This window comes from Phalaenopsis equestris, unplaced genomic scaffold (assembly GCF_001263595.1).
Source record: "Phalaenopsis equestris unplaced genomic scaffold, ASM126359v1 Scaffold000094, whole genome shotgun sequence".
In the NCBI taxonomy this organism is placed as follows: Eukaryota; Viridiplantae; Streptophyta; class Magnoliopsida; order Asparagales; family Orchidaceae; genus Phalaenopsis; species Phalaenopsis equestris.
The window spans coordinates 4,722,845-4,738,490 of NW_018164536.1; the positions used below are offsets into that span (position 1 = coordinate 4,722,845).

The 15,646-nt window shown below is 35.6% G+C and overlaps 1 protein-coding gene across 1 annotated transcript; it reads right to left on the minus strand.

The window, feature by feature from the left end:
• Positions 1-7,044: 7,044 nt before the first annotated feature.
• Positions 7,045-7,683, minus strand: LOC110020298. Its single transcript, XM_020718352.1, has one exon. The coding sequence runs from the start codon at positions 7,613-7,615 to the stop codon at positions 7,151-7,153; it is 465 nt and encodes a 154-aa protein (XP_020574011.1). The 5' UTR covers positions 7,616-7,683; the 3' UTR covers positions 7,045-7,150.
• Positions 7,684-15,646: the final 7,963 nt, after the last annotated feature.

Sequence of the window (15,646 nt, forward strand, 5' to 3'; positions counted from 1 at the left end):
GTGGAATAATAATATGCAAGAAAATATAAAATATAAGAAGTGTCATAAATATTAGTTTAAATATAAAAGTTTAGAAAACTAAAAAAAATATAAAGTGGGTCGTAGGGAGTAAGAAAATAATTTGTTACGCTAAAAATTATATTTTTAGTAATCTTTATAATAGATTAGATATTAAAGAGGGTGAAATATATATATATATATATATAAACTAGCCAATCAAAGAGAAAAGAAAGGGAAAGAATTAATATTTAACTCAAGTAAAGTATTTTAAAAATGAAAATCAAGACATGCTTTTCTTAAAGGAAAATATTCAACATCGGTGAATAAGCTATTTTGATAAAATTTTCAATGAAGTTTCTAAAAATACGATCGGCCTTAGTAATCTTATTATTGTTAATAATAATAAAAAATTTTATTTTTACCATTGCATTAATAAAAAAAGTCGAGACTTTAAAGAAAATCAAGGGTGAAAAATCAATAGTTGTTGAAGATATCCCAATTGAAATGTAGAAATATTTAGAATATTTGAGAGTTTTTGGCTTACTAAACTCTTTAATATTATTTTAAAAACTAAAAAGATGACTGAGGAGTGGAAGAATAGTATTTTAGTCTCCATTTTTAAGAATAAAGGGCATGCACAAAAGTGTGCAAATTATAGAGGGATTGTTGTGTCATACTTTAAAATTATATGAGAGAGTAATTGAACATGGGTTAAAACTTAATAGAAAGATTTTTTTTAATCAATTTGGATTTATGCCGGACAGTTCTACCATGGAAGTTGTACATTTATTGAGAGGTTTGATAGAGAAATATAGAGAAAGTAAGGAGGATGAACATATGATTTTTATTGATTTAGAAAAAAACTTACAAAAAGATTCCAAGAGAATTCATTTGGAGAGTTCTAGAGAAAAAATGAGTTGATATGACTTACATTCAAGTCATTAAACATATGTATACTAGAACTGTTACTTGTGTTCGAACAAGAGGATTGACCAAGTATTTTTCTATCTTAGTTGGATTACATCAGGGATCGACTTTAAGCCCATATCCTTTTGTTGTAGTTATGGATGCTCTTACTGGACATTTACAAGAGAATGTACCTTGGTGTATGTTTTTCGTTGATGATATCTTTCTTGTGCATGATTCTAGAGAAAAAGTTCAGGAAAAACATGAATTATGGAGGTTTACATAGAAGTTTAAAAGCCTTCGTTTGAGTAGATCTAAAACTGAATACATGAAATGTAATTTTAATAGCCATAGATCTAGTGACAGAGTTGTAACTAGGGCGGATTTAGATATCTCAGGTCTATTGTTCAAAGTGATTGCGATATAGATGGGGATGTTATTAGAAGAATTCAAGTTGGTTGGATGAAATGGAGGAATGCATCGTGCCTATTGTGTGATAGAAAAATACTGCTCAGACTTGAAGGAAAATTTTATAAGATGATGGTGAAACTTGCAATGCTTTATCGCATAGAATGTTGGCTATAAAAGAGAAGCATAAAAATAAGTTAAGTGTTGTTGAGATGAGAGTCCTTAAGTGGATGAGTGGCTTGACACTTAGAGATAAAATCTGAACCGAAAGTATTCGTGAAAGGGTTAGTGTAGCTCCAGTTAAACAAGAATATAGAGTTGTCTTAGATGGTTTAGTCACATCAAACGTTGAACATCTCATAATCCAATTAGGAGAGTAGATATTTTAGATTCAACTTTTGTTAAGAAAGACAAAGGTAGACCTAAAAAGACATGGGCATATTGTATAAAACAATGATCTTAATTTATTATAATTAAATAAAAATATGACACTCAATCAGACACAATGGAGAAAAAAATTCATGTAGTAACCCCACTTAGTGGGATAAAAGCTTATTGTTGTTGTTGTTGTAGGAGGTCCTTGAAAGAGAAGCATAAAACAAAGTTAATCGTTTCTGAGATAAGAATGCTTGGTTGGATGAGTGGCTTGATGCTTAGAGACAAAATGCGAAATGAATATGTTTGTGAAGTTGGATGAGTGGCTTGACGCTTAGAGACAAAATGCGAAATGAATATGTTTGTGATAGGGTTGGTGTCTCCAGTGGCGGACAATATTAGAAAGAGTCATCTTCAATGGTGTGATCACACTAAACGTCGACCATTTGATAAACAAGTTAGGAAAGTAGATGTTATAGATTTGACTTACGTTAAGAAAGGCAGAGGTAAACCTAAAAAAACTTGGGCATATTGTATAAAAATGAACTTAACCTATTAGAATTAAATGAAAATATGACACTCAATAGGACACAACGGAGAAAAAGGATTCATGTAGCCAACCCCACTTAGTGAGATAAAGACTTGTTGTTGTTGTATTTTAACTCACACAATTTTTAAATTATAAGGCTTATGCCCTAGGCCACCTTGAGACTAATGCCTCTTCTCAATAATGAAAAACGCCTCAATACCTAATTGCATAATTTTATATATTGAAAATTTATATTATCATCATAAGCTTTCAAGTAATATACTACTTCACTCAGCTATTGACATAAAATTAAACTATCATAAAAAAAGGTTTGATAACCTTAATATTTTTAGAATTCTCACAAGCTTGTAGGCAAATCCACCATAAGGGAAATCTCCACTCTGCTAGAAAAAAAAAATTCTAACCAAATTTACTGGTAAGCTTTTTTTTTTTGTTTATATTAAATATGATATTAGTAGGAAGTTTTTTGTGGGATTGGTGACTGGAAATCCTATATATGCTTAGTTTATTGTGTGAGGATGTTGTCTAGAATTTATGGTAGAAAGATAAGTCCTTTAGAGGGAGAGAGAGAATGGAAGGAAGACCGAGACTAATATAACTTGATTTGAGCTGATATAAAATATATCTTTTGATAGTAGATTGAAGTGATCTAAATGGGGGGACTTTTAATATATGATCTTATAATCTAGAGTACATAGTTAAGTTTGTTGAGGTTTAAATCCTCATAATGGTGTGGAGAATAAGACTAACAGATATCCACTTAGACTTGGCCAAAAGCTATTATGGGAGGCTTGGAGTAAATTTAAGGACTTAGGTGGTAGGCCCTTGGCTTAGAAGGTGGTTAAGATGTAGAAAAGAAGTGAGATGATTTCAGAAAAAAGTTGCATATAAATTTAAAAAGCAAGAATTATAAATATCAAGGAAAGGTTAAGCTAGGTCACCAATCACTAAGACAAGCAAATCTCCAAAACATTTTTTATCAATCGGAAGTTTAAATTTTTCATAAAATAACAACAATATTTGTTGAATTTATAATGATTTAGTTCCTCATCATTAAAAGGGAAGATAATAATTTTGGGAAAAAAAGAGATGAGTGGCCATTAATATGTATCCACCACCATCATTAATCCATTTTAGCTTCCAAACTTCATTAAGTGACTAGCCCCTGTATGTTCCTTAATTAAAATGAAAATTCAAATTTCAAAATCTGAAATATGAAATTTAATTATAAAAACTTAAATAATAATTAAATGTTTCGTCTTAAGTGGGCTATTATGATAGGCCTTAATTGGCTTTTTTCCAAACAGTTCCCTAAGCTCTAGTTTAGACATGGATATTTAGCTTCATTTTTTTTTTACTCACATGATGTGCTACATCAAAATAAGTTATAGCTAAAAAGAAATGGAAAAACAATAGAAAGAGGAGCACGACTAAACTCTTCAATATATTGTGATATATAGAGCAACCATGAGAAGTAAATTAGAAGAGAGAACATAAAAGTTGGTTAGAATTTTGACTTTGATAGAGAAAAAAGATGGGGTACCAAACAGGCTTAGGAGGTGTAGAAGGGAATAGTTTTAATAAGAGAGAGCTTGGAGATAGTGAATGAGAAGGAAAGAAAACCTAAGGGAGATTTTGGGAGAGAAAATTGAGATAAGTGACCAAGTGGGGTATTATGTATAATCATAAACCAAAAAACCAGAAAATGCACAGTCAATTGAATAATTCACCGAATTAAGGTCCTATTTAAAGGCTTTCAGAATCACTAGTCCCTAAATACAGGTCATGCTTATCCAACCACTTAAAATTCAAAACCCACCAACAATAATTCAAAATTAAAATAAATAATAATAAAATAAAATAAAAAAAACCCGGCATCTTTAAATAATTCAAGCAAATAAAAGTCGACACAAAAAGCTAAAATAAAATAAAAAAAACCCGGCATCTTCAAATAATTCAAGCAAATAAAAGTCGACACAAAAAGCATCAGATGGCTTATTTGCATGTATTGGAGTGTAACAACATCAAATTCTAATAATTTGTGCTCCACAAGATAAAATCATGATCTAAACAAAAAGCATCAATTGGCTTATTTGCATTGATGTGTACCGAAAGGTCCGTGACAATAGAGTAATGAACTAGTGTCTTAACGTTGCACGAAAACCCGACACACTCATGTAATTGAGTAAAACCTTAGAAAGAGAAAAAAAACCACTGGACCTAACCCAGTTGAAATAAATCACTATGAATTATGAGTAAATATGTCCACTCTTCTCTTGAATTATAGAAGATGAAATTACAAAGTGGATCATTATTAATGTATAACAATAGTCATTCACAATAGTTGTATTCAGGCTGTAATGAATATAATTCTTAATAATAACAGACTACAAAGGTCAAAATCGATTGCTATAGAGACAATAGTTCGTTGGGAATGTTGTAGATGAATATAGCATCAGCTTGTTGTATAGACCATAGATGAAAGCTAACATAGCCTATGGTTGCTTCAAAAGTGTCAGTTGGCAATAGAGACCGTAGTAGAAAGACACAAGAGCTGTGAACCATGTAGATCATAGGGTTTGTTTGGGGCGGCGGTGAAGCACCGCATTGTAATTTTATTTGTTTGGATAAACTGCATTTTGACAGCATTTTCAAAAAGCTTCCACCGAAACCACGGTCCTGGCTAGGTGCGATTATAGTTTTTTAGCTGCGGTCTGACTTTCTAAAAAAATTTGTATAACCACAAAAACATTTTGAACATCAAATTATTCTTCAGCAATTTCAAAACTGTTTTTTAATAAGCTGCAACTGCCCGTAGTGGCGAGTTATGACAACGTCGGTAGGCCGCTGATGTCAGAGTTGGGGTTTGTATGAGCTGTGAGCCACATAAGTCGTAGTTGATCTTTTAGACCATAGTGGCGAGCAATGATGACATTCGTAGGTCGCAAAGATAGGAGTTGTGAGCTGCGCGAGCTGTAATACATGTAGGTCGTAGTTGGTCAAGTAGGACACAGTAGTGAGCTGCGATAACATCCATAATTTACAAGTACCGGAGTCGAGAGCTGCACTCTGTGGACCATATAGGCCATAGTTGGTCATGTAGGCCGTAGTGGTGAGCTGTGATGACGTACGTAGGCTGTAAAGGCCGAGTCGGGAGCTACAAGGGCTGCGAACCCATAGGTCATAGTTGGTCACATAGACCGCAGTAGTGAGATGAGATGGTGTCTGTAGGAAGTAGGGGTCGGCGTAGAGAGCTGTGCCGGTTGTGAGTCATATAAGTTGTAGTTGGTCACATAACCTGTAATGATGAGATGTGATGATGTTCATAGGTCGTAGGGGCCGGAGTTGGGAGTTATAAGAGTTGTGGACCAAATAATTCGTAGTTAGTCACATAGGTCATAATTGTGAGTTGTGATGACGTCCATGTGCTGCAAAGACAGGAGTCAGAAGTTATACAGGTTGTGAACCACGCAGGTCATAGTTGGTCATATAAGTCGTAGTGGTGAGGTGTGATGATGTTTCTAGGTCGCAGGGGTCGTAGTCGGGAGCTATGCTGGTTTTGAACTATGTAGGTCGCAGTTGGTCACATAGTCCGTAGTAGTGAGTTATGATGACGTTCGTAGACAGCACGGCCGGAGTTGAGAACTACAAGAGTCGTCAACCAAATGAGCCGTAGTTAGTCACGTGGGCCGTAGTGGCGGGCTACAATAAGAAATCTTTAGGATTCAATAGAAAATTACCTTCTTCCGGGTGCATTGTTACATCTTTTTTGGGACACGTTGTTGCACCGTATGTGAGGTGTCGTTGCATCGTATGTGGGGTGCACGAGCCGTAAACCACATATGCTGTAGTTGATTACGTAGATCATAGTGGTGGGTTGTAAGGAGAGAGTTTTAGAAGTCCAGAAAAACTCACTATAGTCGGGATGCATTGTTTCACTGTTTATGGGAGGAGTTGCATCTTATGTGGGGTGTGTTGTTACATCGTATGTGGAGCGTATTGTTCACTATCTTCGGGGTATATTGTTGCATCCTATTCAGGGTGCAATGTTCCATCGTTTTTGGGGTGTATTTTTCCATTATTTTTGGGGTGCATTGTTGGACTATATTCATCTACCACTTACTCCTTGCAGCGAAGAACCTAGTGGAGTCATAACGTGCATTCCAGATTCTAAACGTAGTTGTGGAACAAAAAAATACATGATAATTTAATATGGTGAACATCAAATCAGACGGTGCCAAATGGACTTAGGGTCTGTTTGGGGCAGCTGCAACAATTTGAAGAAACAGCTATAGAAGAAATTACATTTTAAAAAGTTGTGGTAATTATCACAAATTTATTTTATTTTAAAAAATTCAGATCGCTGATTTATAGTAGTCATCACACTTTAACAGCTCAAGTTGAAAAAAAAAACAGCTTTCTACCACGGAAATTTCAAAAAAACAATGAAAAAACAGTTTCTCAAACAAAACAATGGTGACGGTCTGAAAAACAAATCAAGCAGAAAGTTATCCCAAACAGCCCCTTAGTGTTGCTCTTTGCAAGTGAGTGATGGTAAAAAGACAAATTAGTAGAAACAAAGGAAAAGAACACACCAATCAATTTGGAAGAAAACAGAATAATGACAACAATACTGAACATCCATAAAGTTTAAAGGCACTATTTGGGCATTATCATGGGCGAGCATAAAATAACCTAACAAAATTTTTCTTTTCTTGAGCAATAACAAACGGAGGTTAACTTGAACAATCACACAAAAGATCAAAGAATCCTCTAAAAAAGATATTATCAGATTACGTTCTGAATGGCATTTAAAGTTATTGATATCTTAATAAGTAACGCAGTTTCAACTTTCTGATGTTAAGGTGAGGCGAACATCATAAATGTAAAAGCCCTGACGATGGAAAGTGATTAGTAGTGATACCGGGAGCGAAGCTCTTGTATTCGGCGCTCAAATTCTTCCATGCGCGGCATCCAATCACTTCTAATCTCTATCGGGCGGATGCTGCCGTAGTCGTAATTCGCCCGAAGGAGCTGCTCCGTATCATCCCCACTCTTTGATTCCCTTCGCTTCTTTCCCTTTCGGAAGCTCCTTTGGACTCTGCTGCCGCCTCCTTCCTTTCGAGCGACAGCTTCATGCATCGCAAGAAGGACGTCCGACCCACGAAGTGCTCCACCAGCGGGATACACCTTCGACTTCCTTGAACTGGTACCAGTCGCTCGATCATCGCCGCCGGAAGGATCGTTCGGTACAGCTGAGGAGGAGATGGGTGAGAAGACGCGGTCTGGGCCCGTGCATGAGGAAGAAGAAGGAAGCCGACTCGGTGGAACGAGCCAGGCGGAGAGGAGGGGCTTCGGTGGTGCGGCTAATAGCATTTTGCGATACGAAATACGAAAGGGGCTATATGGCGGAAAAATATTGGTACAATTTTGCAAAGCAGCACTTAAATTAATTGATTTAGGGGAGGGAGTCGAGGAGCACCATAAAAAATAAAAAAAAAAATAAACTAGGAGCATTAAAGCCCGATTATTTACATACGAAAAACGCCCTATTTAATATAAATATTTTAAAATTGTATAAGATATTATATATTAATATTAAAAATATTATATATAACATTAATAATAAAAATAAATGAAAGTTATATTATATTAGATAATTTCAAATTAATTAAAAATATAAAAGAATAAAATTAGAGAATGAACAACAAATAAAATTAAAAAAAAATATTTTACAATAAAATATTATCATAAGACAATATTTTTAGAATACAATAATCTTCTTCGTCGATCTGATATGATCCCTGAAACTGGTGTATACCGAGAAGACGGTCGCAATGGTCATTCTTGTAACTGGTGGCGTTGAAATTCTTCATCAAGATCATCATTTTCAGTTGCATCTTTCGTAGCTTATTGGGGCAACATAATAATTCTCTTCGTTCATGGGTACTGATGGTGTATAAATTGGAGGTGTGAATAAAATAGCCCAACATCACATATAAGCATTGCCATGAGAATGCTCTGAAAATTTAAATCCAAATCCCCTCTAGTGGATGTTGTTCATTGTAAATCATATGATGGAATCTAGTAAGTTGGTGGTCTTTTATAGTTGGTCGGTCCTACAAAGTCAGAGGGGCCCGCAAATGTTGTTTACCCAAGATAACCAGATGATTGTGGATATGTTCGAGCGACTCATTTAAGGGAGATCTACGTGTTCAGGAAGTTGAAGATCTCCTTGAAGCATTTGCTAATGATCTTCTCGCGACAGTGAAATCAGATCAATGTGGAACATCAGAAGTTGATCTACAGGGACTAGATGTTATGACATTTGTTCTATGAGATGACCGCGACCCGAACTCATGTCTCCCTGGCTGATAAAATGCGATATAATCGATGTAGATGGATTGTTCTACTCTACGTGATAGCTTCAATATCTCATTGTATCATTGTTTGATGGAGCTAGCACTTCCATCGCGATCGCCTCCAAACCTTTCTGTGATATCTTTACTACGAAAAAAGTAATCCAACTATATAATTGAAGAATTAAATTTATTGTTATGTATTATAATAAAAGTAATTAACAACAACTATTAAATATTGTAAACTCATACTATTATTCTCTCTCTTGACGATCGGGGGTAATATCTATCTGGCGGCTGAGTAGGGCGCTCCACTTGGTAGAGTGATGCCCAAAATCCGTACCAATAAAAATAATTAGCCAGTTCTTGTTCTCCATCTCCTTGTGACTGGTTAATGGTACTATATATGCCCGACAATGATTCCACATCTCAATATACCTCAGGTGATATTGCGTCCAGTCAACTTCAGCTTTACCTCGCCCATCGACTTTTTTAAAACCTCGTTCTATAAGTTCAATTCAATTATATTTAAGATAAAAATATGTCAGGAATGTGGGATTGAATAAATGGGTTTAGGGTTAAACCTGACTATGTCTTAGTCCGTCAAGTTCATTTTGTTACATACTTACATTTTTAGACGACCCTATACGTACCCACTGTTCATTTTATATGCATGTCATTTAACTAAATGAGATCAATCCACCTTAAAAATTTTGTTTGTTTATGTACAAAAATATTTAAGTTGGTATCTGAACGCAAGGGATTTGCCTGATAAATCACGAGTCAAAACATGATGGGTGGGCTTACCAACATGTAAGTGCTCCCAGCTCTATGTTTGCATCAAGTGCAAACACCCAACTTTTGTGGCACACTTAGGCTTAGTTAACAAATTTAATTTTTTATATCGATGTGTAAGCACTATGCCACTCAAAAAATATTTTTCAAACTCTTCTAAATTTTCCACTAATGCTAAATATTCTAAACGCACATAAGATCCAGACGTGTCTGGAAGAATAACACCCTATTATGAATAATATATAGGCATTGACATGCCTTAAAAATTCTAATGAAAGTGAATCGTTGTAAGACTCCCTATAAAATTGTCAGTATAACCATTGAAGTGGTATGATTGTTTGTGCTTCAAAGCGTGAAAAAAAATCGAGGTGTAATTTGATGATCTACGGGATGATGATAGAGAACATCATCTCTGGGGTGGTTCCCCAAAATTTCATTGCACATGCAGGCCAACTTGGCTAGCACAAAATTGGACCAACAACATTCCATCCTACCAAGGCATTTCCATCACTTCTAATACCAATAAGTACATATATATCTTGCAATGTGATAGTATCTCACATGAGAAAAAATGAATTTTGTGTAAGTTTAGAGAATGATAATTAATGTGGTAACATGTTAATATGTATTTGAATTTATCTTATCAACATGTAAATGGAAGGTATTAGTTAAAAGTCAGCATCACTCGAACATTATTGTTATAGATGCTGGTCTACTTTAATTTACTGAAAGTGTCTGACACATAAACATTGATGTATAGTTTCTATGTCTGGTTGACATAATTGGGTGAGTACATGTGCGCATTGGCCCAATTATAGAAAGTTTCCATGCACCCCCTACTCGTTGGCTTTTCAATGCATCTGCCACTGGCATGAATCAATCTCATGATTAAATTGTACACATTGAATTGTTAGTTTTTTTTTTTTTGAAGTGGTTTTCATGCACTCTACATTGTTCAATATTGACGAGATTCAAAATACATTGTAGCACATCCTTACTTGAAAATATCATTCTTTCAATTAATAAATGGAATGACATCATCTTCATATAAGGGGATGTGATTGGAGTTCGTTGGCACCTTGGTCATTTCAACGTGAAGATTCCAATCATATTTTCAGGTACACCTTATAAAAGTTATCACAGATCACCCATTAAAATCTATTCTCACCAGGCCAGAACATTCCAATCGACTACTCAAATGGGTCATGGAACTCAACGAGTTTGACATCTCCTATATTCCTTGAACGGTGATAAAGGCACAAGTTGTTGATTTTCTTGCAGATTTCTCTGAACTGAGAGGGCAAACGAAGATCTGGCGATCGACAAATCGACCTGGGCCCTGTTCACCAATGAGGCATCCCACCAATCAGATGTAGGACTTGGAATTTTCTTGTGCAGCTCGATAAGGGAAAGCACGTATCACTCAATCAAGGTAAATTTTTCATTTGACTAACAACCAAGCGAAATATGAAGTTTTGATTGCAGGACTTCGCCTAGCCTCGGAAATGGGAGTCCTCCACATGATGGTAAAGGCCAATTCACAACTCATAGTAAACCAGATGAATGAGGAATTTGAAACCAGGGACGAGACTATGATGAAGAACCTAGGGAAGGTGAAGACGGTGATCAGTCGGTTTGCCAGCTTCAAAATCGAACACGTCCGAAGGGAAGAAAATCAGGTTGTTGATTTTCTATCCTGAAGCCTTCATATAGAAGGAGGACTACCAAAAAGTCTCAGTTAAGCCTCGATCAAAGAACCACTAGCAATAGAGATTTATCAGGAGAAGAAGAAAAGTTGGATGAGCTCATACAACTGTAAGGGATATCAGCGAAGAAGTCAATGATCACGAGAGATTCAAATATAAAACTGCCCAATATCTACTAATCAAAGGAAAACTCTTCAGGAAGTCGACCACATCCTTATACCTAAAGTGCATTGACAAAGACAAGGTTGAGGACATACTCCGAGAAGTTCACGATGGGGAGTGTGGAAGCCATTCCGAGAGAAAGACGCTAGCTCACTGAATTTAGCAACAAGGTTACTTCTAGTCTAACTTGCTCAAGGATGCTGAAGAATAATCTTGAAGGTGTACACAATGTCAGAAATATAGACTATTACGCTATCAACCAGCCCAAAAACATAGCTTGATCGTCAGTCCTTGGTTGTTCGTTATGAGAGGCCTCGACATCTTGGAACTTTTCCCCCTGTCAAAAGGACAATGAAAGTTTTTACTGGTAATCGTTGATTATTTCTCCAAGCGAACTGAAGCAAGGCCTTTGACGCACATAAGAGTAGAGGCAATTTAGAACTTCATATGAACTAACCTGATTTGTCGATATGGATTACCCCTCATCATCGTTACAGATAATGAGACCCAATTCACTGACAAGGGAGTTTAAGATTTCTGTAAGAGTCAATGGATCAACTTGAAATTTTCTTCTGTGCATCACCCTCGAGCTAATGGACATGCAGACACTACAAATAAAATCATCATGAATTTGCTAAGGAAAAAAGTATGAGAGAATGGGCAGACCTAATCCCTTCGGTACTCCGAGGATCCGAACAACACCGTCCACATCCACCAAACATACCCCTTTATGTTGCAACACGGAATGGAAGGCATGTTACCGATTGAATATAATAATTATAGCAAGAGAGTACTCTCTGACTCAGCTTTCAACAAGGAGGATTTAGAAGAGTGGCTTGAGATGAACGACAAGGGAGTTGAGCTCACCCTAGAAATGGCCGAGGAGAATCGAGCCAAAACAACCCTCCGACAAGAAGAGGTCAAGCGAAGGACAACCAAATATTTTAACAAATATGTACGTGATGAAAAGTTTACCCCAAGGGACCTAATGGTGAAGAAGGCCGACCCATTCGCCAAGGGGCAAGCTATCAGGAAGCTGGATCAAACCTAGAATGTTCCCTACATCATCCACCAAAGAGATGGATCTGGAGCATACAAATTGGAGACATTCGCAGGAAATGAAGTCCCACGAACTTAGAGTTTCGACGAACAAAAGAAATTCATCCCTTGAAGCTATCCCTACTTATAGAAGGAACATTGTCATGATTATTTCATATAACTCTCATTATCTTAGAAAAACTCAATATAATAAATGGGTGTTTTACATTTATAACATCCAAAAGTTTGAAATTTCACGCATTCAATATTGTTAATTGTATTTTCTTTTATTATTTTCATGCTATAGAACTAAAGCAATTACACTCGGGGAATAGACACAATTACACTTTGGGAATTGACACAGTTACACGGGGAACTAACGCAATTGTAGTCGGGGAACAAACGCAGTTTGATTCGGGGAACTCACGTTGTCACACCCAGCGAACCGACGCTGTCACACCCAGCGAACCGACGCTGTCACACTCGAAAAAAGGGCTCCACGAGTGGCTAAAACTTAATGATTCTGGCGAGGACAAGCTTCGTGAGGGATGTCCAACAATCGCGTGAGGCCTATAGAACGTATCAACACCCGACAACGATAAGCTCTTCTAGAGGTGCACAAATGATTATCTTGTGCATTATTTACAAAGTTAACATCCAGTAGCGACAAGCTCCATAAGAGGTGTCTAGCGATCGCGAGAGACCTATAGGATGTATCGGTATCCGACAACAACAAGCTCCACGAGATGTGCGTGAATGTTCGTCTCACAACCAATTTACAAAGCTAACACCCGATAACAACAAACTCCATGACGGGTGTCTAACGATCGTGCGAGGCCTATGGAGTATATCGACACCCGACAGTGACAAAATCTGCGAGGGTTGCACGAACGATCGGCTCGCGCCCAATTTACAAAATTAACACCTGACAGCGACAAACTTCGTGAGTGGTGTCAAACAATCGCAAGAGGCCCATGAGACATCGATAACCAACAGCGACAAGCTCTACGAGGGGATAAATATTAAATTTTTATTGGTATCAATTTGATTTTATCGATATTTTAATTGATTTGAATTGAATTTTAAATATTGACTGGGATCCATTTGGCAAATTTTGTAAAGGAGCGTTATGACAATATGTTACATAAATTTTTTTGTTAAATCTGCAACATAGTAAAAAAAAAATTAAAATTTTTTTTGGAATATTGTCAATATTTTTTCTTAAATTATTCGTGTTACATTGAAATGTTGCCTGTCATCTTTTTAATTTATTTACGACATGTCGAAATGTTATCCGTTTTTTTCCTAAATTATTTACGGCATGTCGAAATGTTGCTGACCTTTTTTTCTTAATTTAATTATGCTATGAAATAATATAATATAATTATATTAAAAATTAACAATTAATTTATTATTTATACAATCAATATTTATATTAATAATTAAATAAATAACTAAAACAACTTGAACATTACATTGATTTCTATATAGTTTGAAAAACCGACGACGTAAGGCTACTTGTCCGAAAGAGGTTAAAATAATACCTCAACTGTCTGATGAAACAATTCGTACAGATCTTATACAATAATTTTTAAATATTTTCATAAAAATCACTTAATTCACTTAACATATAACTATTCATATTTTGGATCTCAATACTTCGCTCTCATATGCTTCTATCCTTCATTCTCATGTTCTTATAAGAAGATGTTGGTATTCTACAGGACAATATTTTTCACGTATCATCAGGATCTTGTCTTCCACTTCTTCATTAACAGGTACGAGAATGTTTTAATTTTATCAATTTTTATAGTTACGAATATTTTTTTTTGGTTGCACAACACTTTTTATTTCTAATGTCTCTATCACAAACTGATGTTTCATAATAGTCAACTCATTTATTAAATAAGTGCTCTTTAAAACCTTTACCCTTAGTATGATAACACAAATTGTAATAATATTTAGGGACATGTGAAAGAAATACAGTGCATTTGAAGCTAAGTAGAACTTTGTCAAATGACTTAGGCTCTGTTTGGCGCAGCTGCAGCTTCTCAGCTTTTCAGCTTCGCTGTCCGATGTCCCAGGAAACTACTGCGAGGAAGCAGCTGCGGAGAAGTTGGCTGTCTGTTTGGTGCAACTGTGTGAAACCAGCTGTCGGACAGCTGTTTATAGAAAAAAAATCATACTGCCCTTGTTTGGTAAAATTGTTTAAAAGAAAAGTATAACAATCATATTTTTGAAACTTCACTAAGCCCCCAAAGGTTATTATATTTACTTATACTCATTGTCCTCATCTTAATTGGCCAATACTCCTCAAAACTGGCATTAAATAGTCAACCTGTAAGCAAATCAAAATAGCACCAGAGTCAACTGAAAAATCAAAACCATTGTTATCCTTCCAACACTCAAATTCACTATATAAAGATCAAAAACCCCAAAACCAGAAAAAAAAATGAGGGAAATTTTGTGAGCACACAGTTCAAAGGTGAAATATCAGCAACAACAACGTGTAACAAACCTGTAATATGTAACAAACATGTACCATTATTGTTCTAGCAAAAGACAATTGTAAAACAGACATAATGTAAAAGGTAAAGCCATGGAGGAACAAATGCATTGGCATCAATAACAAAATATTGCATTTAAATCAATCAAGTACCTTAAGAATCGCTCAAACTCAAAACCAAAAATGCAAAACTCGTTGAATAACTTAATTTTACAAGTATTTGGCGGAGATGACCATTGTACATTAACGATGTAATGCATTTCAACCTTCCAATGCTGAAAAAACTGAAAAATTACAGTGAAATAAAACGGGAGAATCATTCTACAACCAAATAGACTATATTAATTTTAAGCCTTGAATCAATATGCGTCGATTGCTAAAAAGCAAAAGAATGGGCAGAGTCATAGCTTATCAATAAGAATTGTGCTGGTTTTCAAATTTACTTGGAGCACATAAGCCTGAAGATGAGGATGTTTGAGCAGTTTTGGAGCCTGCAAAATTGTATTTAACACGAGTTAAAAAACATTATTTGTGTATATAAGCAGAGAATAGAGGTCAGGTCTCAAAACAGACCATAACTATGCCAAAATAAAACAAACGGTATGCCTTAAGAGCTAAAAGGGATGCCTGAAGACATATATGGAAAAGTGATGAAGGAATTGTACAATCAGAAGCTCAGATTCATTTTAAGTTCATCAAGCAGCAAATCCAATAACAATTCCCTACAATTGTCTCATGGAATAAGAAGTTAACCTCAAACACAGGATATTAAGTACTAAACATTGTGTGAAATATGTGAGATATGTAAAATAAATATGTAAATACATATTTCATACCACAT